Genomic DNA, 22,813 nt, shown 5'->3' with positions numbered 1-22,813 from the left:
AATTATTATATGAAAATGGATAAGTGAAGAAAAAATATACAAAGTTTTATTAAAAATAATAGTCGGCTTTTATGGTATATGTTTGTAAAGTTTCTTTTTTTTGATTTACTTATTATGTATCTTTTTATAAGCTATATGAAATACTTCTTTTCTAATATGAATTAAAGTTTTAAAAAGATTGTAGTTAGAAGTACGAGAAGAATCGATACTGTATCTGGTTTTTATATTTAAATGTACCATTAATTTCAGAAAATTGTTTATTCAAATTATATGAAATTTACCCATAGTTAAGTATTCTGAAGTTAACATTGATTATAGTTAAAAAGATCATACATAATTTTATGATAAAGCTCAGTCGGATATATATAAAATTTTATGATATTACAAAAATTTACATAAAAACGACATTAATAAAACCACTTAATTTGTAGAATTGTCCTTTTACATACTTAACTTGTAGTATTTTTATTTATATATATACAGTGATGATGAAGCAGATGTAAAGCTTGTATTTTATGAATGTGGTTTAATGTATATCTTGTAAATTAGCATCAAAAGAATGAACATTAATGCATTTTAGTTTCCTGTATATTTAATAGTTAAATTTCATTAGAATATGCTATCTGAAATAAACAATAATTAATATAAATATAAAATTACTTAAAATAATTACGATGACTATTTGTATAAAATTATTTCCTTTTTAATACATATATTTTTCAATGATGTTAACTTTTACATCAAATGTAATCTTCACAATTTTATTATTTTTAAAATTTAAATTTTTCATTGTAATTAAAGTTATACTCTATTTATTTAAATTTTTACTTTATTTCTAACTGAAACTATAATATTATTTTCTTTTTTTCTTAGAATAACTTTGTTGATAAATAATTTCCTGAATTATTTTCTTTTTACAATTTAAGTAAATTTAAATTATTTTAAAAATAAAAATGTGGTATTGTATAAAAACTATTTGTTTTCTTTTAAGCTTATTATCACAAACATTATTTTTATTCTTATTGTATAAGATTGATCCTTAAGATAAAGAAATCTAAAGCTTATGGTGTATTAAATAAGATATTCTTTTTAATGTTTAAGAAGATATCTGTCAAATTATACTTATTTTTGTAATATGCCAATCTTAATGACTTTTTTTACCATATTTGTTTTAGATAAATTTTATGAGATAATAAATATATATTGACAGTTAGAATAAGGTTATGCTAAAATATATATTTATTAATGATTAGTTTCTTATTTTAAATCTTATCAATTTATTATTTATATCATATAGGACATAGATTTATCTAATTATATAAATTAAGCAATACCATCTATTTTATTTTATCTTTTTTTAGTAACATATTTTTATATTTCTATTTTCAAAATATTAATTTCATTAATATTTATTTTCTTATATATTTTAGTAACATCATCTATACATTTTTATTTATATATATAAAGAGAGAATAGTAATTGAAAAATATAATTGGAGAAACTATTTTAATTATTATTTTATACCTCATTCTTTCTAGATACCGCTTTTTATTATATTTTACTACTTTTGTTGTTGAATGGCAAAACATAATTTAGTAGTTTTAATAGATTTACTTTAACTATCATCAATTGTTTCATTCTTTATTCTTCTTTTTTACTAACAGGAACATGCTTAATTTCCATATATTTACTATTAATCATTAAAACATTAAACTATTTGACCCCTAAATCTTCAATTATCACTATAATTTATCTAAATAGTAATAATAATGTATAGGCAAATATTGATATGAATTTAATACTTCTTTTTTAATCATTTTTATAGGTATTTTAAAAATTTTTTTTATCAAATATTCCATTTGAATTTATAAAATGAAAAATGAAATAAATTACGAGTAAACATATCATATTTTACTGTCACTCAATCTCATTTTCTATTGTTCTATCTTTCATTTACCCCAATATTATCATCATCACATTCTTCTGCCACATTTCCATCATCGTACACAAAAGATGCAATAGTAGTGAGTAGTATAAGTTGTATACAACATCGGAAAAAATATATAAAATACATTACACGTTCTTCGTTCTTACTCTTTACAAGAACTTTTAATTTTATGAGTAGAACAAAGTATACAAAGGACCATTTTTGATAGAAACTTCCTTATGAGAATTAAAAGGAAGAGGAAAACTAAAAATTGATTTTTTTTTTAAAATAAACAATTTTAATAATTAATTTGTTATTTTATTTTTTTAATATATATATATATATATATACATATATTTTTAAAAAGTTAAGAAAAAATTAAATATATTTATATTTATATATATATTTCTATCATTATTAATTTTTATATATACATACACTTTTTTAAATTTACCTTTTTAAATAATCTATTTGTATACCAAAAAAAAAAAATTTTGGAAAAAAGTGATAGCATTTATTGAAATATAAATATATTATTTTATAATTATAAATATATTTTTAATCTAAAATCTTTGTTCATTTTTGCGCAAGATATTTATATTGGTATATAATTTTTTTTTAAATATATTTATGATTTTTATATTTATTAGTATCATTGAATATTGAAAAATTTTTTACAAATAATTAAGCTTTATTTATCTTTATCCTATGATCTTATATATTGAACTCTTATTTCTATTTGTTCTATATCTTATCTTAATATATCTTAGGTACTTCTATTCATTTGTTGTAAATCTATGAATTGTAAGAAAAAAAAAAAGAAATTTTTTTTAACCTTCTCCATTTTATAACATAAAATAAAATTTTTATTATATTTTTTAGCATAATTTTCTTTAAAAACAATATATTGTATATATAAATATACAATTTGTTTATTCATAGTTTCTCTCTTTACATACATTAAAATAATACAAAATACGTAATTGTCATTATTATTATATAATAATATAACCAACTAATATTTTTATTATTATTTTACCATTTTAAATCACATCATCATTTTGATATAAAAAAATTTTTTTTTTTTGTATTTAAAATATTATATCTTATCATCAAAACTATACTTTTTTATTTTGAAAATAACTTTTTTTTTTCATTGTTATGAGTTGCTAAAACAAAATGGGAATAATTTTTATTTTTATATGTATCTTTGACTTTTGATAAAAGTAAAATAAAATATTTGTTGTTATTTTTATACTAAAAGTAGAAAAAAAAAATTTTAATATTTTCTTGATAAATCATTTATTTAATTCCTTATGTTTTTAACTGTCACCATTTAAATAAATATCTATGAATATATTTTTTTTTTCTTTTTTGGTTTAACATACACTATTTGCCATCTTTTGATATTGAAAGTTAAATCAATAATAAACAATCTATTATATTTGTAAGAGTCTTTTAAAATTATTTACTATATATGTAAATATATAATATAATTTAAGGAAAATTTTTTATTTAAAATATTTATACTATTTTTAGGTTGAGAGTGATTTTTTAAAAATGATGTTTTTTTTTTAATTTAAATTTAGTGAAATGTTAATGGTTTTTAAAAATTATTTAAATACACTTTTAAAAGAATAAATTAAGGAATATTTTATCTTTAATACATTGATTGTTATTAAAATTTAAAATGTTCTATATAGTAAAAAATAAATACTCACAATTTCTTTTTATTTTCGACTTATCTACTAAATGAATAATAATGTTTTTTTTTTCTTTTTTTTTTTGATACTTTAAATTTATCATAAGATGTCATAGAATAAATTATTATTATGTACAACAATCACTTAAATTTATTAGCTGGTTATGTTATTTTGTATTTAAAAAAAATATTTTATTTAGCAAATACTTTTTTTTTAATAAATAAATGTTTTTATTCATTATATGACATTATTCAAATTCTGGATAAATTATAATTTTTAATAAAATATATATATTTATTTAAAGTTACAACTTTTGCAACATATTTATATTTATATCTATAACAGAATATTATTTGTGAAAATAATGAATTAAAGGAGAATTGAATTGACATCTGGTTTTCAATAATTAGCTCTACATCAATAAGAGTTCTATATTTTATCTATATGTGAGTGAGATATATTTATTATTGATAATATATAAAAAAGAAAAAACCGATTTATTTTATAATATAGTCAATTAAAAAAGGACTTTGTTTTTTTTTGTCTATTTTAATTATATTTTGAAAATATATTAAATGTCATAGAATTTTATTTCTTAAAGAAAAAATTGTTAATTTTATATGTACATATATATATTTAAGTTTACATAAAAATGGTTAAGAATATTTAAGAGTATTTATAAAGTACATAAATTTTTTAAATTAAATATATATATTGTGTTATATTATTATTTTTTTAAATATTAAAAACTATTATTAAATGAGGTCATCAATAATTTTTATTATTATATATAACTATTATATTATAATAATTATTATATTAAAAATATACATAAAATGTTGATAATAATTTTTGTTTCATAACTCTAACAATAATGTACATATATATATATATATATAATAATAATAGATAGTAGTTTATTGTATATGCCTATTCATTTAAATGATGGTTAAAATTTTTGACTAAGCTTGTTAATATTCATTACCATAAAATATGTTATATATAAAAGTTTATAAGATAACTAAAAATAAATAGAGAGGAAAGAGGAGAGGAATATGATAGTAACATCATCAGTGGCATTTGTCATGCTAAATTATATAATCCTAAGGGTTTTGTATTGTTAACAGAAGTAGTTTTGTATTTAGTAAAAATAAATGTATATAAAAATAATATATTTTAACTATGATTATATTTAAATGAATTTAAAAAGTGTATAAATATATTATTATTATTACTTAATTTTATAGTTCAAATTCTTTACAAAAACGAGGAAATTTATAACTGTAATAACATATAAATATCACTTATACATTTATAGTAATAATATTATTATTTATATGAGTTCATTTGAATATATATATATATGTGTATATATATAACTTTTAGGAGAACCCTTATAATAATGATTAACCACTTTTACCAATGATTTTAACTAAATTTTTGTTAGTACTTTCTAAGTGACACACTATATATTGTACCCCCATTTTCCTTATTAATGAAGCAGAAGATTTTATTATTTTTGTTATTTCTTTCATTAGAAATTATACACAACTTTTTATAATCAATGTATTGTTGATTAATCATAACTTTAGAATGAATATATATATATATATATATATATACATTTCTATTTAGAATTGACAAAAAAAGAGACATTTGAAAAAGATATTTGATCGTTGTTTGTATTATTTTGTTTCTTTCTTAAATATATACTATTTAAAAATTTTGTAGTCCTCCCTCTAGCGATAGAATATAATAATTTCGTAATAATATTTTATTTGTAATTGCTTTTTTTTTTTTACCAATAGTATTCTTCAAAAATTATTAAAACAACTTCTGGTGATTGTTGAAATATATATATATATTTTTTTTTATTATTTCTTTACTATACCTTAGAATGTCTTTTGCAGAAAAAAAAAATGAAGAATAGTAGGTGGAGGTTGAGTGAACCGTCATTGAAAATTTGAAATACACGTTATCATTATTAATAAAGAAAATCTTAATATGTATCTATTAGTAGTAGTTTTTACAAGATTATACCAATTTTTAAAATATTAAAAGACTCTTAAAATTATAATTTTAATATGGTTTAAATATTTAGTATATCAAATAAAAGTTACTGTTTCATTCTAAAAATAGTATTGTAAATTAAAAAAGAAAGTGACCTATTGGTAACTTATTAAAAAAAAAAGGTTTATTTATTATTCTAACTGTATAGTTGTCTATGTCTAGAATTATACTATCTTTATTTTATTGTATTATTATTATTATTTAAACTATTATAAAAATATGTGGTCCTCTTTTCTTTATTCATAGCCAGTATAAAATTTATTTACAATAGAAACAGTATTTTAGTCTTATTACTTAAAAATTCTATAAAAAAAAACTGATTTTTGTCATTAATTGAAACATTCCACTGACTAATTAAATTCTCTGACAACACCTCTGATTCAGAATAAAATTACTTATTAACCAGATAGTTTCATCCTTTAAACATAAAGTTCACATTAAAAAGAAAAACAAACATGAGACGCTTCATGTTATGTTCTAGTTTTTTTTTTTTTCTCTTTAATCTTAAGGCCTATACACAAAATATATTTTATTTTAAATTAAATAACACTAATTGATAGCTACGTTGGCATTTTTAATGATTGCTTGTTTTTAATGTGTATTTCTGTACCCTTGAATAGTAATAAAATATAGTTAAACAAGAGTAATTATGTTAATTGTAGTAAATCATGCATAAATTTTTATATAAAATACTATTCTTAGAAATTATATATATATAATATATATTTTATATGTGGTTTTAATAAATATATATATTAATATACCTCCCAATTTATAAAGTAACTCAACTATTAGGTGGAAATATTGAACTTTTTATTATAATATTATTATTTATAATATTAAATCAACAACATTTATTATAAAATATAAAAATAATATTTTAAGGTATATCATTTTCAAGGTAAAATATTGAATTACAACTGAGGAAATGGTATTTATTTGTGTTAATGATTTATAACATTTACTTCTTTTATATATCATTATTTTATAATAGTTACTTTATATTAATTTAAAGCAAACTTTTAATATTTGAGTTGTAAAAAAAAATAAGCTATATTTTAAATTTTTATTTGTTCTTATCATATTTTATTCATCTTACAAATCACTAATTAATTTTATAAATAATTTTTTTTTTATGATTTTAGAATGCCATTCTGTCTTAAGAAACATAACAGCTCAGGATTTATCTGTTAATTTCTATCTCATATTAAGATTACTTTTAAAAAAGATATATAACACTATTCTTTTAAAATATTTAATTTCACTGCTATTTATAAAAAGATTTTCATTATATTATTAATAATCAAAAACAAATTACTAAAATACTACTAATTTTAATTTAAATATTGTTTTATTATTAATTTTTTTCTTATTTATAAGTTATATTTTATAGTATAAGATATTATTAATATATAGAAACAAAAAAGACAACAACATTAGAATTGTGTTAATCAGGACAAGATGGATTGTCGAAGGCCAGCTTCAGTTGACTCATTAAACATCCATCGGCATCATCATAATCAGGTACATTATCCAGGTACTCGTCATCAACAGATGTTGCCAACAACGACAAATACTGGTATTATTAATAGTCACCAAAAAACATCTATCTCACCTAAGAGAACAAATACAACAGTTGGATGGCCTTCGAGAGATGACCTTCTAAATTCCCCAATTGGATGTAGTAGTATTGTTGGTTCTGAGTCACATGGTTCATTTTCAGGAGATAATCCATATCCATCATTCAATAGTATGGGTAGTAAAAGTAGGAATTCAATAGCAGTACAACAACAATATCATAGTTTATATGTAGTTTTGTATGATTTTCATGGAGTATGTGAAGAACAAATGACTGTTAGAGAGGGTGATCGTGTAAGGGTATTAGGTTACAATTCAACTGGTGAATGGTGTGAAGCTCAACTTATTTCAATGAAAAAAAATGATAAAAGAAAATTAAATTGTATTGGTTGGATTCCTACAAGTTATATAGCTTCTGTATCTTCACTAGAAAAATTTCCATGGTATATTTTTTTTATCTATATATTTTTTTTTAAATATAATATTTTTTTTTTTAGGTATCATGGTAAAATATCTAGAAATGATAGTGAAGTTTTATTATCATCTGGAATAAATGGTTCATTTTTAGTTCGTGAAAGTGAATCATCACCGGGTCAATTTTCAATAACTGTTCGCTTTGATACTCGTGTATATCATTACCGGATTAATGTTGATCGTAGTAATTATTTATATATAACACCAGAGGCGAAATTTAAAACATTAGGAGAATTGGTTCAACACCATTCAGTAGAAGCCGATGGTTTAGTTTGCCATTTACAATATCCTGCGACTAAAAAACAAAAAGGTCCAACAATGTTTTCTTTATCTCCAACAAGATCTGATGAATGGGAAATGGATAGAAATGAAATTGTAATGAGAAATCAAATTGGTTCTGGACAGTATGGTGATGTATATGAAGGATATTGGAAAACAACTGGTAAGACAGTTGCTGTTAAAACATTAAAAGAAGATACTATGCCTATACATGAATTTTTGGCAGAAGCCGCAATAATGAAAGATTTATCTCATCCTAATCTTGTTTTACTTATTGGTATATGTACACGAGAAGCTCCATTATTTATTATAACAGAATTTATGAATAAGGGTAATCTTTTAGATTATTTAAGAAAAATTGAAAAAGATTCTTTGCCATCATCAGTTATGCTTTATATGGCTTCACAAGTTGCATCTGGAATGGCATATTTAGAAAGTAAAAATATAATTCATCGTGATTTAGCTGCTAGAAATTGTTTAATAGCTGATGAGTATGTTGTTAAAGTTGCTGATTTTGGGTTGGCTAGATTTTTAAGAGGAGATGATACATATACAGCTAAAGAAGGTTCCAAATTTCCAATAAAATGGTGTTGTCCAGGTGGTCTAGCTTACAATACATTTTCAACAAAATCTGATGTATGGAGTTTTGGAGTTTTGCTATGGGAGATAGCTACTTATGGAATGGCACCATATCCAGGTGTTGAATTAAGTAATGTATACTCATTACTAGAGAGAGGTTTTAGAATGGATGAACCAACAAATTGTCCATATCCATTATATAGGTTGATGCTACAATGTTGGAACTGGGCTCCAACAGATAGGCCTACATTTAATGAGCTTTACCAAACATTACAATCAGTTTTACAACAAAATACTTTGGCTTCTGAACTAGAAAAAAGTTGTCACTTTGGAATAGCAGGGTCAAGGAGAAGGGGTAGTAGCCCTATGTCAGACGGTGTTACTTCATTTAATGGAAATAGTAATCGTATTAGACATTCTATTAAAGCTGAAGCTAATAGGAATGATATAACAACATTCCGTGGTTCTGGTAACTTTAACCATGGATCTTCTCCTTCTACTAGAAGGAGTAGTACCGCTTCAGGAAGTGCTGGACATCATCAAAACAGTAGTCATTCAAATAATGTTCATCCCATACCACCTCCAGCTGCAGCAAAGAAAAATGCACTCAAAGCTTTTTTGCAAACATCAGTATCATCTGATGATAGTCCCACAACTACAAATCCCAGCGTTTTGATGTATGAATTACAACAAAAATCAAGGAAAGTTGCTCCACAATTTGATACATTACCAAAACAACAAAGAATAGAAGCTTTTCTTGAATCAATGAATCAACAAGCAATTGGTGATGACCATGAATCTGTAGGATATGGAGCAAAAAGTGATATTGTCAGAGCAACATCACAAGATTCATTAGATACTATACCAAGCTCTGCAAATCGTCAAAGTGAATTACTACTTCAATTAAAAAATCGTTTGAAAAAGACAAATACAATGGAAAATATAGCACCACAAACAATAAAAACAGATGCCACACCTCAATATATGGCTGAAAAAATTCAAGCACAAACAAATATCTCACCCACATCTCAATTTAAACCACTTATTAAGACTAGAAAAATAAATGAAATAGAGGAAAAAATAAATAAAATAAAGGGACCTACACCTCCACCAAAGACAGTTTCAGTAGAAAATAATACTTCAAGAGAGTATGGTGAGAATGAATTAAAAGCAAAGATAAGAAAATTAAGGCATGTTGAGACAAATAATAGTCAGGTTAAACCTACAATATCAATATCCCCTGTTTCAAGTAATTCACCTACCCCTGAACCTCCACCAAGAACAGAAACTGCTAAAATAAGAACAATTCCCACCCAACAACGTGGTCAATCATTACAATCTAGGCCTTTCAGTATTCAGGGGGGAGAAATGAATGTACCAAATCTTAGATCATCCTCGACAACATCGAGTTGCCATTCATCATCATCAGATGAAGTACCTCAAAATATGAAAAATGAGAGTAGGGAATTGTCTTCTTTTCCACCTAAACTTCCACCGAAAAGAATATCTTTAGGGGGTCCATTAACAGGATTAAATTCTGGTAAAAATGATTCATCTTCATCATCACCAAAACCTTTCTCGACGTTACAAAAAGCTAATAAAACAACAGGTTTAATTGAAAGATTTCTAAAAACATCTGATAAAAAAACTAAACATAACGGCAGTGCTGAAAGTGTTATATCATCACGACAGGCACAAGAAGCAAATGGACCAGGGACTTTTCCTAAATCAAAGTCTACAAGAATTATTGGTGAAAAAGAATTGAATCTTGTTAGACAAAAGGAGGCTGAAGCAAGGGCAAATTATAGAAAGACTGAGTCTGAAGAATTTGAGGCTACCTTTAATAATATGAGTAGAGCACACAGCTTAAGAGAAATCAAATTAAATCCTGAAAATAGCCGAAATTCACTAGTAGGGCAAAATAAAAATAATGTTCATATTGAAAGAGAGAATAGTCAATTATTAGGAAATCCAATCATGAAAAGTAAAAAACGATACAGTTTGATGAATGAAGGGTCTACAAATAAAGAATTAGATGTAATGAATCCAATAAATGAAGTGTCAAAAGAACATTTAGCTGATCTTTATAGAAAAATCGAAGGTAATTTTGTTAACATTTTAAAGTAGTGTATCATAAACAATTTATTAAAATTTTATTTACAATCATAGAAAAGCTTATTTTTGTTTTTTTTTTTTTATTTTGTTTTTTTTTTCCAGATTGCATAGCATCATTCAAAAATACAACCGGTATAACACCAACAATTCGTCCTTCAACAATTGCAGCAGCAAAAAAATTGTTAAAAGTAGTAGACAATGAAAAAAATCAAATAAATCAATTGATAAATTTAAATAATCTTCTATTGCAATTTCATTTGAAATGTACAATTTATGCTGAAAATATTTCACCGTATTCAAAGTTTAAATATAATGATTTATTAAAACATGTAGAAAATATAAATAAACAATTAAATGAATTAACAAAAGATCCTAAAGATGGAATATTGGATGAGATGGAGAAAAATTTATTAAATGACTGTAATAATTCTTTGAGGCAAGTAATGCAACTTGTAAATAAATAAGAATTCACATTAACTTTTTTTCAAATAATTGGAAAATATAATTATTTTATTTTGTATCTGTTAACGGGTAATTTAAAAGTCTCCTAAGAAGAAAAGTTGTTTCATGTTATCATTTCTGATAGATATTCTTTCAAAAAAAAAGTTTTTTTTGGTTAATTTAGTGGAAAAAAAAAGGTATTCTGCAGTTTTATTCAAAGTAAATATAAAAAGTTTTGAAAGAAAAAAGAAATCGAGGGATTAAGACATTTGTTTTTTTGAATGTGTTTTATAAACAAAGGATAAAGCAAAGAAAGTTTTTTTTTTCACAAATAATCTTATTTATTTCTCTCACTATTTTTTACTTATAATTATTTGATGTCACTTGTATATTTTTTGTATTTTATTATAATACTGGAAATAATAGTTTTTTAAATTAAAAGTTTTTCTTTTGTATTTATTTATTTTTTTACATTAAAATTATTTATACAAAGAAAAAGGTGTGGAATTTTTTTTTTCTTTTTGATCAATACACTTTTTTTTTAATATATTTTTTATAAGCAAAGAGATATGTTTGATAAATGTTAATTCTATACTTAACATATCACTAATGTATATAAAAAAAATTTTTTAGTTTTTTCTTTTACCAAGTTTTTATGCCTTTTTTATTTTTATAGTTTAAATTATGCTACTTCAAAACTTTTTTTTTGCCAATTCAATTATGATTATTGATAATTATATTTAAACAGTTAAGAGATTTTATATACTGTTAAAACATTTGTCTTGTACACAAGATTGTCCATGTTTCATTAAATAATTGATCACATAGTAAAATATTATTTAACAATAAAATATTTAAAAAAACATTGCTTCAAGACAATATAGTTGGAGAGATGTACAAAAATTGTTTGAAGTGGAAAGAAGGCAAATCAAATGATATTAGTTGAAGAAATTATTCATATACATATACTTCATTAGCGTCATTCGATATACTTAAATTATCTATATTTTTTTTTTAGTAGAGTAGTTATTTTGTTAGGATAAATTTTTTTTCTTTTTATTAAATAAAAATACATGAATACTTATGATAAAAGCAATCAATCTATATTGTTTTAACACTTATCTTATTTGGTTTAACATTGTAAAATGATTCTTTTTAGATATATTGTAGTTTTAAATTTTGTTGTTATAAATATAATATTACTAATAAATATATCCTGTTTATTGAAAAGAAGTTAATGTATGTAATATTATAATTTTACATAGGTTTTTATTAAGTAAAGCTTTTGTAGTACTTGTTATTATTTATATATATAGGGGGACACATTTAGAGAGAGTATATTTCGGGAGCATATATTCGTGATAGGCCATCATTTATATTTTATCCCCTCCTCCTTCATCATATGAGTATTGTTTTGCCAATAATAACACTTTTGTATCTTATGTCTAATGTTTTTATATTTATTGATAGTAAAAATGATTTTTATTTATCTTGTTAAAATTATTGTTGTTATTTATTATAATTTAGTGTATATAATCATTCAATTAAATTTTTTTCTTTATGAAAATTTTTGCTAATCTTTTTAATCAGAATACTTTTTATTTATATAATCTTTATAACATTATTAATTTATAATATTTATTTATATTTTGATTGTTAATATTTTATTTTAATAGTTTAAAATAATTATATTGCAATGTAAAATATCCCACGTGATATCATTAAAATGTCGCTGTTTTGGTAGATTTGTTAATTTTTAGAAATTCGTGATCAATTTATAATCGAAGAATTTTTTGTTTATTTGTTACAGGGTTAAAAAAAAAGATGAATGATAATAATAGTGAACTTTATAATGGTGAAATTTACCAAATAAATAAAAATTTAGATATTTTTTCATTGTTTAATTCATTTTTGGCTATAGTCATGTTAAGATATTGGAGTTATATTTATTCATTTTTAATTAATAAGGTTAGTACTTTAAAATAATATTTTTATGATAAAATAAATTTATTTTTTTTTTAGTTATCTAAACTTGTTCCGATGACGAAAGATGCAATACTATTAAAAGAAAATAATGAAGAGATAAAAAAGTTGATGTCTGAAAGAAATAAATACATGATTAAAGATGATTTTTCGCAATATATGAAGTTAGAAAGGAAAATTCTTAAATTAGAAAGTCAAAAAAAAGAATTATTAGAAAAAATGAATGGTGGTGGTAATGGTAATATTGTAATTAATATTTGTTTATTAATTATAAGAACAAGCTTAATTTCCTACTTAACTTATTACTCATTTTCATCAACAATTTTTACTGTTCCAAAATATGATTTTCCAATTTTTTATAGAACTTTAGCTTTTCCAAATGTCTTTTATTTAACATCAAATTATAGAGAAGATGTCACTCCTATATCGACTTTTGTCTTTGCTACAGTTACTATTTTATCTTTGGAATATCTATTTAGTAGTTTAAAATCACGCTCTTATTGTAAAGTGACAAGTGATAAGAAAATGAACTAAAATTATTTTTTTAGTATATATTTATATGATTTAATTTTGTTATCAAAAAGTATGGATATTGAGAAAGAGAAATAAGATTGTTTTTCTGACCATAACAAATTTGCTATTATTTATTTAAGATATGCTTTTTTTTTTATTAATTTGCTATTTTATATAATGTTAAAGAAAAAAGATTTTAAATTAGCATGTACAAAATGTCAATTTTATATTATTATATATTTTTTTTACGTTATCGTCGTCAAAAGTATTTTATACTAATTATATTCTTCGTTGAAAGGAAAAATGTATATTATAAATAATTTCAGGACTAACTACTTCACTACTTATATTAATATGGACAATGAAACACGGATTGGTGAAGTTCATTGTGTGACATTTAACCAAGATTTAAAGAGTCTTCTTGTAGGTCATGAAAGAGGTTATTCAATTTATAGTATTACAACAATTGATAAATTAGAAAAAGTTGTTGAATGTACAAAACCAGAATACAAAGAAGTAATTCATTTTGAAAGATTATTCTCATCTAATTTAATTACACTTGTTCATAGAAACAAGCCTAGGCATCTTTTTGTTTGTAATTTTGGAAAAGGTATGGAAGTATGTAATCAACCATGTGTAAATTCAATTGTTGCTGTAAGACTAAATAGATATGTAAGTTTTATAAATAATTTAATTTAACTGATAAGAAAAATTTAGAGAATTGTTATTTGTCTCGAAGAAACCATTCATATACATAATGTTCGTGATATGAAAAAAATCCAGACAATTAATGATACTCCAAGAAATCCAAATGGTATAATTGATTTATCTAATAATGAACCATCTTTTGTCGCTTATCCTGGTGATGCTCACAATGGAATTGTTAATATTTATGATGGAAACAATTGTAACTCAGCAATTATTATTCATGCTCATGATTCTCCATTAGCTGCTTTAAAATTTAATGATGAAGGAACTAAGATTGCTACATCATCTACAAAAGGAACTGTTATTAGAATATGGGATGTTTCAACTGGAGATAAATTATTTGAATTTTCTCGTGGTGTATCCCGATGTGTTACAATTTATTCACTAGCATTTTCTCCATGTTCAGGATGTCTTGCAGCATCAAGTAACACGGAAACAGTTCATATTTTTAAATTAAATCAACAAAATGAAGGAAAACAAAATGAGGATGATCAAAATTCAGGAACTTGGGTAGGATATATTCAAAAACAATTTTCTCCCTATCTTCCTACACAAGTCAGTGAGGTAATCTCACGTTCAAAATCATATGCTACAGCAACATTACCACGTTCTGGTTTTAAAAACGTTGTCTGTATGCCAGTAATAAATAAATTACCACATCTTTTAGTAGCTACAACTGGTGGTTATCTTTATTGCTACCACATTCCACCAGAGGGAGGTGAGTGCTCTCTTTTACATCAGTACATCATTGGTCCAACGGCAAGCGTAACACAAAATAATAGCAATGATTCAGGAATTGCGTCAATTACACAAACAAATCCCTCTAATTCTACTCAAAAAAGTGGAAAAGTTGTTGAAAATGAGGGAGAAAAGAAGTTACCAATTTCTGGTGGCATAGATAAGCAAGATGAATTTCCACCATTAAGTTAATAATAAACAATTATAGTATGTTTTTATTTAAGAACAACAACAATATATCTTAACTTTAAAAGGTGCTTTATCACTTTTTAAAAAATTGCATTATTATTGGAAGAAAAACAAAAAAAATATGTATGAAAGAATATTTCATTATTAAAAGTATGAAGTTTACTACTATTTTTAGCTATTTAGTAAATTGCATACAATTTAATATATCATTATGTTTTTTATTTAAATTCAAGTCTGAAAATGAAAAATTTATTAATAATAAAAAAAAAACCTATGATTATAATATAATGCTTTTTTAAATTAGAAAAAAAAAACAAACAAGCATATATTTATTGTATGAAGTTACCTTTGCTAAAATATTATTTTTTTTAGTGTTTAAAAAACATGTACATATTTAAATTTATTAAATATATTCTTTAAGTACCTTTGAATATTATTAAATAAATGTTTATTTAAAGTATTTTTATATTTGATTATATCTTATTTTTTTCAAGGGATGAATTATTTAAAAACTTTGAACATTTTATCTGTTACATTATCTTATTTATTCAAAAAAATACAGATAATATTAATAACTTGATTTTAACTTTGAAATAAAAATTGATTAAATTAAATTAAAATTATTTTTTTTGTTATATACAAAATGCTTTATCAACTAAACTTTAAAAACACTTTACTTAATAGAAATATAAAATCCTTGAAAATTATTTTCAATAATGTGTTGTAAAAAATAATTCATTTTTTTTAGAATTTCCAAATTAAAATAACCTCATTTGGTAACTCTTGAAAAATAATGAATTTTAAAATATAATCATGATTATTGTAAAATAAACAATCAAAAAGTAATAATCAGTTAAATTTAGAAACGAGAACAGGAAGTATTTTTTGAAAACACTCAACTTCATTGAAACAACTATGAATAATAAAATTGAAAAAGACTATTCTAGATAATTTTTTTATAAGAAATTGATAAAACACGTCCTTATCTATGTAAGACTTTTAGAATAAAAGATATGATAACAAAAGTATTCTGAAAAAAGTTTTAAGAATGTGATTATAACTCCATTGAATGATCTAGTAAAAGCATATAACTAAATGCGCTGAATTAGTAATAACTTTTAAAACATAACCTACGTTGTAAATAATTTTTAATTTTCAATTATTTTTAAAGTACATTATTTGGTATTTCCTGTTTACTAAATTCATTGTCATCATTCTTCATATCTCTAAAACTTTTAAAGATAAAAAATAGTTTATACGTAAATTCTGTATAAAAACTAATTCATAAATTAAATCCAAAAATTCGCTTGTACTTATCTCTATTTTAAACCGAGTTATATCAAAAGGTAGAAATTTTTTATAAATATTCATTGTTACCAATTTTTTTATCTTGACTAAAACTTATTACATTAACATGGTAATAGTTTTGATTGATTTCTCTTGAAAAATAAGTCTAGAATAAATTATTTCCGTAAAAATATCTTCGATGTTTTCAATGATTCATAGTTTATCAAAAAGTTTTCAATTTTGTCCTTACTATAAATAATAAAAAAAAAAAAACTTTTTTTTAAAACATGAGAATAAAATTATACTCATCTGATAGCCCCTGAAAAGTAAGAAATTTTAAATATAATCAAAACTATATCAAAAACAAATCATCAGTAGTTGTGACGAATCAAAATTAGCGAACAAAAGTAGGAAATTTTTTTTGAAAAAAAAAAACAACTTCCATGCTACATTTAAAAATATTCAAAAAAAAATAACTAATTTCAATTACATTTTTGCGATAAATCGATTAAACATAATCTCATCTCCAAAAGTCTTTTTGAACTCAGGATATAATAAAAATTGTGTCATAGAAAATTCAATGTATTATACTTATAAATTCAAATAAATGAGTTTTTAGAAACATGAATTTAGATGCCTTAGACTTCTTAAGACTTTTAAGATATAGTCAACATTGAAATTATTTTTAAACTTCAACTATTTTTTAGTTTACATTGGTAGATATTTTTATACACTCAATAAATTATCATTATTTTTTATATCTAAACAATGGTTGGAGATATAAAACTTTTATAAACATAAACTTTATTTGAAATATTAGTAGGAATTAAATATAAAAAATTGTTTTTCTTGATCATCATTTTATGAAAAAATATAAAGAATAGTAAAAATTTTTTTAAATATTTATTAAACACAACTTTTTTATATTTCAAATGAAATTTACAACCAATGAATGAAACTTATTATAATTAATTTTTCTTAAAAATATTACTTGGCATAAATATTTTTTCTAACAATGATAAAAAAATTTATAATAATTTAGATATTGATTAAAAAATCCTAAATTTTGACTTTGACTTTTAATAATTTTATATATTATTGTTTGTAAAAACATTATTTTTATATTGATTTAAATCTTTTACAAAAACTTTTTAAACAGACAATCATATAAATTTTTTTTTCTACTTCTCTAAAAAGTTTATTTTTTACAATTTCATTTAATTGGTAAGTAAAAATAAAATAATGTTAACAAAATGTCTATACATTTATATAACATCTAATTGTTAAATTACAATTTATAAGTTTACTTTTAATATTATATTTATCTCATTAAATGAAAGAATAATTTAGTTTATTGTAACTATAGATTTTTCTTAAATTATATATTCTTATTTAGAAATATATTTATTACCTTATTTTGGTAAAACGGACCTGGGATTAAAGGTAGTATTTAGTAGTCAATAAAACGACTAATTACTACAAATCAATGATAAGATTATCCTTTGATTTAAAATAAATTGATATATTTTTTTTTAGTATAAATAGCCAGTTAATAATTTTGATTATTATTTAAATTTAAAAAAAAAATACAATTGTATGAGTGATTTTAATACTCAAAAACATATCTCATGATTATTTTATTTTTACTCTATTATAATACATGTATATTCCTGTATATTTAATTTTATTTTTTTTTTACTTTATATATTAAAAAGTTTTAAATAAATTAGAATTTCTTTAAATAAAATTGAAAAATGTATAAATAAATGAAATTTTTTAAAAATATATTGTATATTATCATTACACGTAAATCAGATTATAGTTATTTTAAAATTTACTACACATCTTAATAGACATTTAAAAATATAAATATTTATTTAATATTATCAAATACCTGTTGAAATTTATATAAATTATGTAACTATATAAATAACATATTTTTTATAAGTATATTATATTCAAAAAAAAAAGTTTATTAAATTTTTATAATTATTCTTTTGAATGTAAACTTTTTTTTTTGTATGACTCATTGAAATAGTATATATATTTGTATTATTTTTTTAATTATATGCAATACCTGTTTTGTTAAACAACAAAATAATATTTATTAATTTTATAAAAATGTTTGTAGATAAAATTTATTTTTTTTCTAAACTCTAGATAATGTTACTATTTAAAGTATTAACTTTAGTATTTTGTAATATTATTTTAATTTTATCTCAGAAGCCTGCAACAACATTAAAAACTGGATACAATCAAGATGAAGCTAAGATATTATTTATGTTAAGTGCAGGAGCTTACTCTATAAATCCTGAGCCATGTATAGCAAGGTAAATTTTTTAATATTATCATAATTTTTTTTTTTTAATATTTTTAGAAGTTTTGATCCTTCTTCGAAATTTATACTTTTTAATAATCATTCTGAAACATGTGATTCTGGTGGTAATATATGTTCTTTTTATACAATTGTTAGTCCTGTTGAAAAAAAAATTATTATTGTCTTTAGGGGTACTAAAACTAAACAACAATTATTAAGAGAAGGTATAGCTTCTTTACAAAATGGTATTGATTTCTATGGAATAGGTCTTGTCAATAGATATTTCTTTAGAGCACATAATGTTTTATGGGATGATGTTGTTAAGATTTATGAAGATTCAAAGTATAATAATTATAAAGTTTATATTACTGGTCATTCACTTGGTGGAGCATTAGCATCATTAGCAGCCATTAGAACACAAATTGAAGGTTATAGAAATAGTAATGACATTGTTTTATATACTTTTGGTCAACCAAGAGTTGGATCACCTAAATTTGCCTTTGAATTTGATAAATTAATACCAAATAGTTGGCGTGTTATTCATAGACTTGATATTGTTCCACATTTACCAGCCTGCGCTAAAGATCACAATTCAAGATTAATTAAATTTGATAAAGATGATAGTAAACCATGTAATCCATATGGTGGTGATTATCCATATCATCATGGAACAGAAATATGGTATCCAAAAGGAATGAGTGAAAATGATACATTTTATGAATGTACAGGATCACCAATAAATGAAGATTTTTCATGTAGTGATTCATTAAGTTTTGAAGTTTCAAAATATAGTACTTATATAAGTGATCATAGACATTATTTTGATCATAAAATAACTTCATTTGGTAAGTTAGGTTGTATTCCAAATGCTCGAGGATATGAAGAGATGGTTCCTGATGGTGCTGAGGTAGCAGAGTCAACACCTGAAAATAAAAAAATAATTGAAAATTCAAATTCAGCATCTTCATCAAGTGCTGGAACTTTCACTAAGATAGTTAATAAAATACAAAAGATATTTGGATGAAGTAATAAAACTTTTTTAATTTAATTTTGTATATTATATATATATATATATATATATATATATATATTTATATATTAAAAATATCAATTAAAACAGATAAGATATACTAAATTATTTTTTTTTTATAAATAATAAATAATTTCTTTATGTATGTTAAAAGTTTTTATCAATATTATTTGTATTAAAGAAAGAATTAAGAAATATAAAATAAATCATAATTTAACTATAAAATTGTTATCTATTTTTTTCTTTTTACCATTAATTGATGTTATTGATGTTATTGCTTTCTGAAGACTATCATAAAATATAATTTTTGTTTTTGTAACTCCTGTAATTTCAAGTGTTTTTAATACGGATTCTATAAATAAAGTATTTAAAAAATTATATAATAACTTAAGCATAAATATATACCATTTACATTAGCACCGATTATTTGAATATTATTGTTATTAGAAGTTGTAATAACTTCTTTCAAGAATTTAATACCAACTAAATCAATTTCTGTAATACGTGAAAAGTCTAGTATTAATATTATATCAGTTGTTATGTCGTTAACATAATCAAGATATTTTATAGATTTTCTTTGTTTTAATTCTTTTATAGATTCTATACAACTATTTCTAAATTCTTCACCATTAGTAAATATTAATGATCCTTCAAAACGATGAACAGCAAATAATGGTTGATGTGATGTAAATATTGGATCTTTATAGTATCTACTTATTTCAGGGATTTTATCGATATTCAATTTATTTGATTGAATTGATAATGGTTGTATAATATGTGGTGAAACTGGAAAAAGTAATGACCATTTTGAATTTTGTGTTCGTATTACAATTGTAAATAAAGCAAAAATTATTGATACAATTAATCCATAAACAATATCAGCAAAAATTGTTACTACTAATGATACTAAATATATTCCTCCATCATATTTACTTTCTTGAAACATTTTATGTACTTGAAATATTGATGAAAACATTGATCTTAAGGCATATATTATTGTAATAGATAAGACACACTAAAGATAAAATATATAATTATTAAAAAATTAATCATACCATAGGTAAATTAAATAAATATGGACCTAAATATAAAATGACAAAAGCTAATAAAGTAGAACTAAAAAGATTTGTTAATTGTGTTTTACCACCAGAATTAACTAAAACCATCGTTCTAGACATTGCCATTGCTGAAGGAAAAACTGGAAAAAAAGATGATAAAATTGATGTAAATCCAAGTGCATAAATTTCTTGACCAGTTTTTAATTCATCTTCATACCTATATTTTGTTGCTAACATCTTAACCATTGACAAATGAATAGTTACATTGACAAGGCTAATCAAAATACAATTACCAATAAGATCAGGAATTAATTTAAAGTATGGTAATTGTGGTGATGGAATATCTGTAGGAATATCACCAACAACAGACATATCAAAATTATCTTGAAATAAAAAAGTACTTGAAATTATTGTAAATATTATCATTGAAATTACTTCATATGGAATTGGAAATTTTTTTTTTGTCTTTTTATGTATAAATGGTGTAATAAAATTATCACCAAGATAATAAAATATTAAAGTTATGATACTAACTATAAATGTATAAATATTTGTATGTGGTATTTTTTTAAATAAAGCAATTATTTTCTAAAAAAAAAATTAATTAAATAAATAATTAAAGTATTCTTTAACACACATAAATTAAATTTCCAATTCCTGAAAATCGTGGTATATTTACACCCATGATATCGTCTATCTGTGATAAAGCTACATGAAATGCTGCACCCGTTGTAAAACCTTTAATCAATGAATCAGGCATATAAGTTGTTATGATTTTAAATCTAAATATAGCTCCTAGGGTAAGAATAAGCCCAATAGTAAATGTTGATGCTGTTGTTATTTCTATATTAGTTAACTCTTTTTTCCACTCATCCTCAGAATCAAATATTGTATTATTAAAATTACCAGAAAAAGATAAGTTATATTTATCTTTAATCATTTGTGTCGTAACACCAGCCATCAAACAAATGAAACTACTTGTTCCTAAGCTTGCATGTTTCGATGTTCCGAAAAACATGTATATTAACGGAGCAAGAAAACTAACATAAAGACCGTAGACAGGAAGAACATCTGTAATCTTAGCATAAGCAATACCCTAAAAACATTTTATTTTTTTAAATCTATTGAATAAGGAACAAAAAATAAAAAAAACAAGGAAAAGATTATACCTGTGGTACGTGAAGAATTCCTGTTGTTATTCCAGATATAATGTCAGGTATTAAATCATCTTTTATTTTATATTTTGGAAGCCATGTTAAAATAGGTATGAAAGAAAAAATTTTGGATGTCATAATATTAATAGGAGAATGTTTTTTATCGTCATTTTTTTTTGAATTATTTAAATCGTATTTACACAACTATAATCAAATATATATTTTTAAAAAAAAGTATACAAAAAAAATAAATTTAAGATAGTTATAAATAACTTACATGAATATCAGGTGAATTCATTTTTCTTGTACTAAAAATTATACTTTCTCTTTTTTGTTATATTCACTGTATTTCAATATATTTTAATATTTGATAAAGTATATATAATAGTGTAAAAATCATTTTAATTTTTACTATATAAATTATGTTAATTTTTATTTAAATAATATTTATAACTTATAAAAATTTTATACATATTTAGTTTTCATTGTTATAAAACTTTTTAATACATAATTAAATCTATCAATTTTCATAATTCTATATTTTAATACAACGTTATGAAGCAAATTGTTATACTTGTATTAAATTACGTCAAATATACATTTAAAAAAAATTTTAATTAGTTATTATTATACTTAAATAAAAAGTTATTTCATATTATATTACCGTATT

At 22.1% G+C, this 22,813-nt stretch overlaps 5 protein-coding genes across 5 annotated transcripts; 4 read left to right on the top strand and 1 right to left on the bottom strand.

Moving 5' to 3' along the window:
* Window positions 1-7,161: 7,161 nt before the first annotated feature.
* SRAE_2000347900 (Tyrosine-protein kinase Abl) lies at window positions 7,162-11,189 on the top strand (the record flags this gene model as incomplete). Its single annotated transcript, XM_024654676.1, has 3 exons — window positions 7,162-7,721; window positions 7,776-10,711; window positions 10,828-11,189. 3 exons carry the CDS (start codon window positions 7,162-7,164, stop codon window positions 11,187-11,189), a joined length of 3,858 nt encoding a protein of 1,285 aa, XP_024508024.1.
* A 1,801-nt stretch (window positions 11,190-12,990) lies between these two features.
* Window positions 12,991-13,683, top strand: SRAE_2000347800 (Hypothetical protein; the record flags this gene model as incomplete). The annotated part of the gene is made up of 2 exons (XM_024654675.1): window positions 12,991-13,134; window positions 13,189-13,683. The coding sequence occupies 2 exons, from the start codon at window positions 12,991-12,993 to the stop codon at window positions 13,681-13,683; spliced, it is 639 nt and encodes a 212-aa protein (XP_024508023.1).
* Window positions 13,684-14,016: 333 nt separating this feature from the next.
* Window positions 14,017-15,300, top strand: SRAE_2000347700 (WD40 repeat and WD40/YVTN repeat-like-containing domain and WD40-repeat-containing domain-containing protein; the record flags this gene model as incomplete). Its single annotated transcript, XM_024654674.1, has 3 exons — window positions 14,017-14,334; window positions 14,380-15,001; window positions 15,038-15,300. The coding sequence occupies 3 exons, from the start codon at window positions 14,017-14,019 to the stop codon at window positions 15,298-15,300; spliced, it is 1,203 nt and encodes a 400-aa protein (XP_024508022.1).
* Window positions 15,301-18,747: 3,447 nt separating this feature from the next.
* Window positions 18,748-19,925, top strand: SRAE_2000347600 (Lipase, class 3 family-containing protein; the record flags this gene model as incomplete). The annotated part of the gene is made up of 2 exons (XM_024654672.1): window positions 18,748-18,914; window positions 18,962-19,925. The coding sequence occupies 2 exons, from the start codon at window positions 18,748-18,750 to the stop codon at window positions 19,923-19,925; spliced, it is 1,131 nt and encodes a 376-aa protein (XP_024508021.1).
* Window positions 19,926-20,137: 212 nt separating this feature from the next.
* Window positions 20,138-22,441, bottom strand: SRAE_2000347500 (FI18412p1; the record flags this gene model as incomplete). The annotated part of the gene is made up of 6 exons (XM_024654671.1): window positions 20,138-20,283; window positions 20,337-20,946; window positions 20,987-21,577; window positions 21,627-22,085; window positions 22,159-22,347; window positions 22,421-22,441. The coding sequence occupies 6 exons, from the start codon at window positions 22,439-22,441 to the stop codon at window positions 20,138-20,140; spliced, it is 2,016 nt and encodes a 671-aa protein (XP_024508020.1).
* Window positions 22,442-22,813: the final 372 nt, after the last annotated feature.

Source organism: Strongyloides ratti (assembly GCF_001040885.1).
Source record: "Strongyloides ratti genome assembly S_ratti_ED321, chromosome : 2".
Classification (NCBI taxonomy): domain Eukaryota; kingdom Metazoa; phylum Nematoda; class Chromadorea; order Rhabditida; family Strongyloididae; genus Strongyloides; species Strongyloides ratti.
The sequence above is the reverse complement of the archived record's forward strand: the minus strand, read 5'-3'. Positions and strand labels throughout refer to the sequence as shown.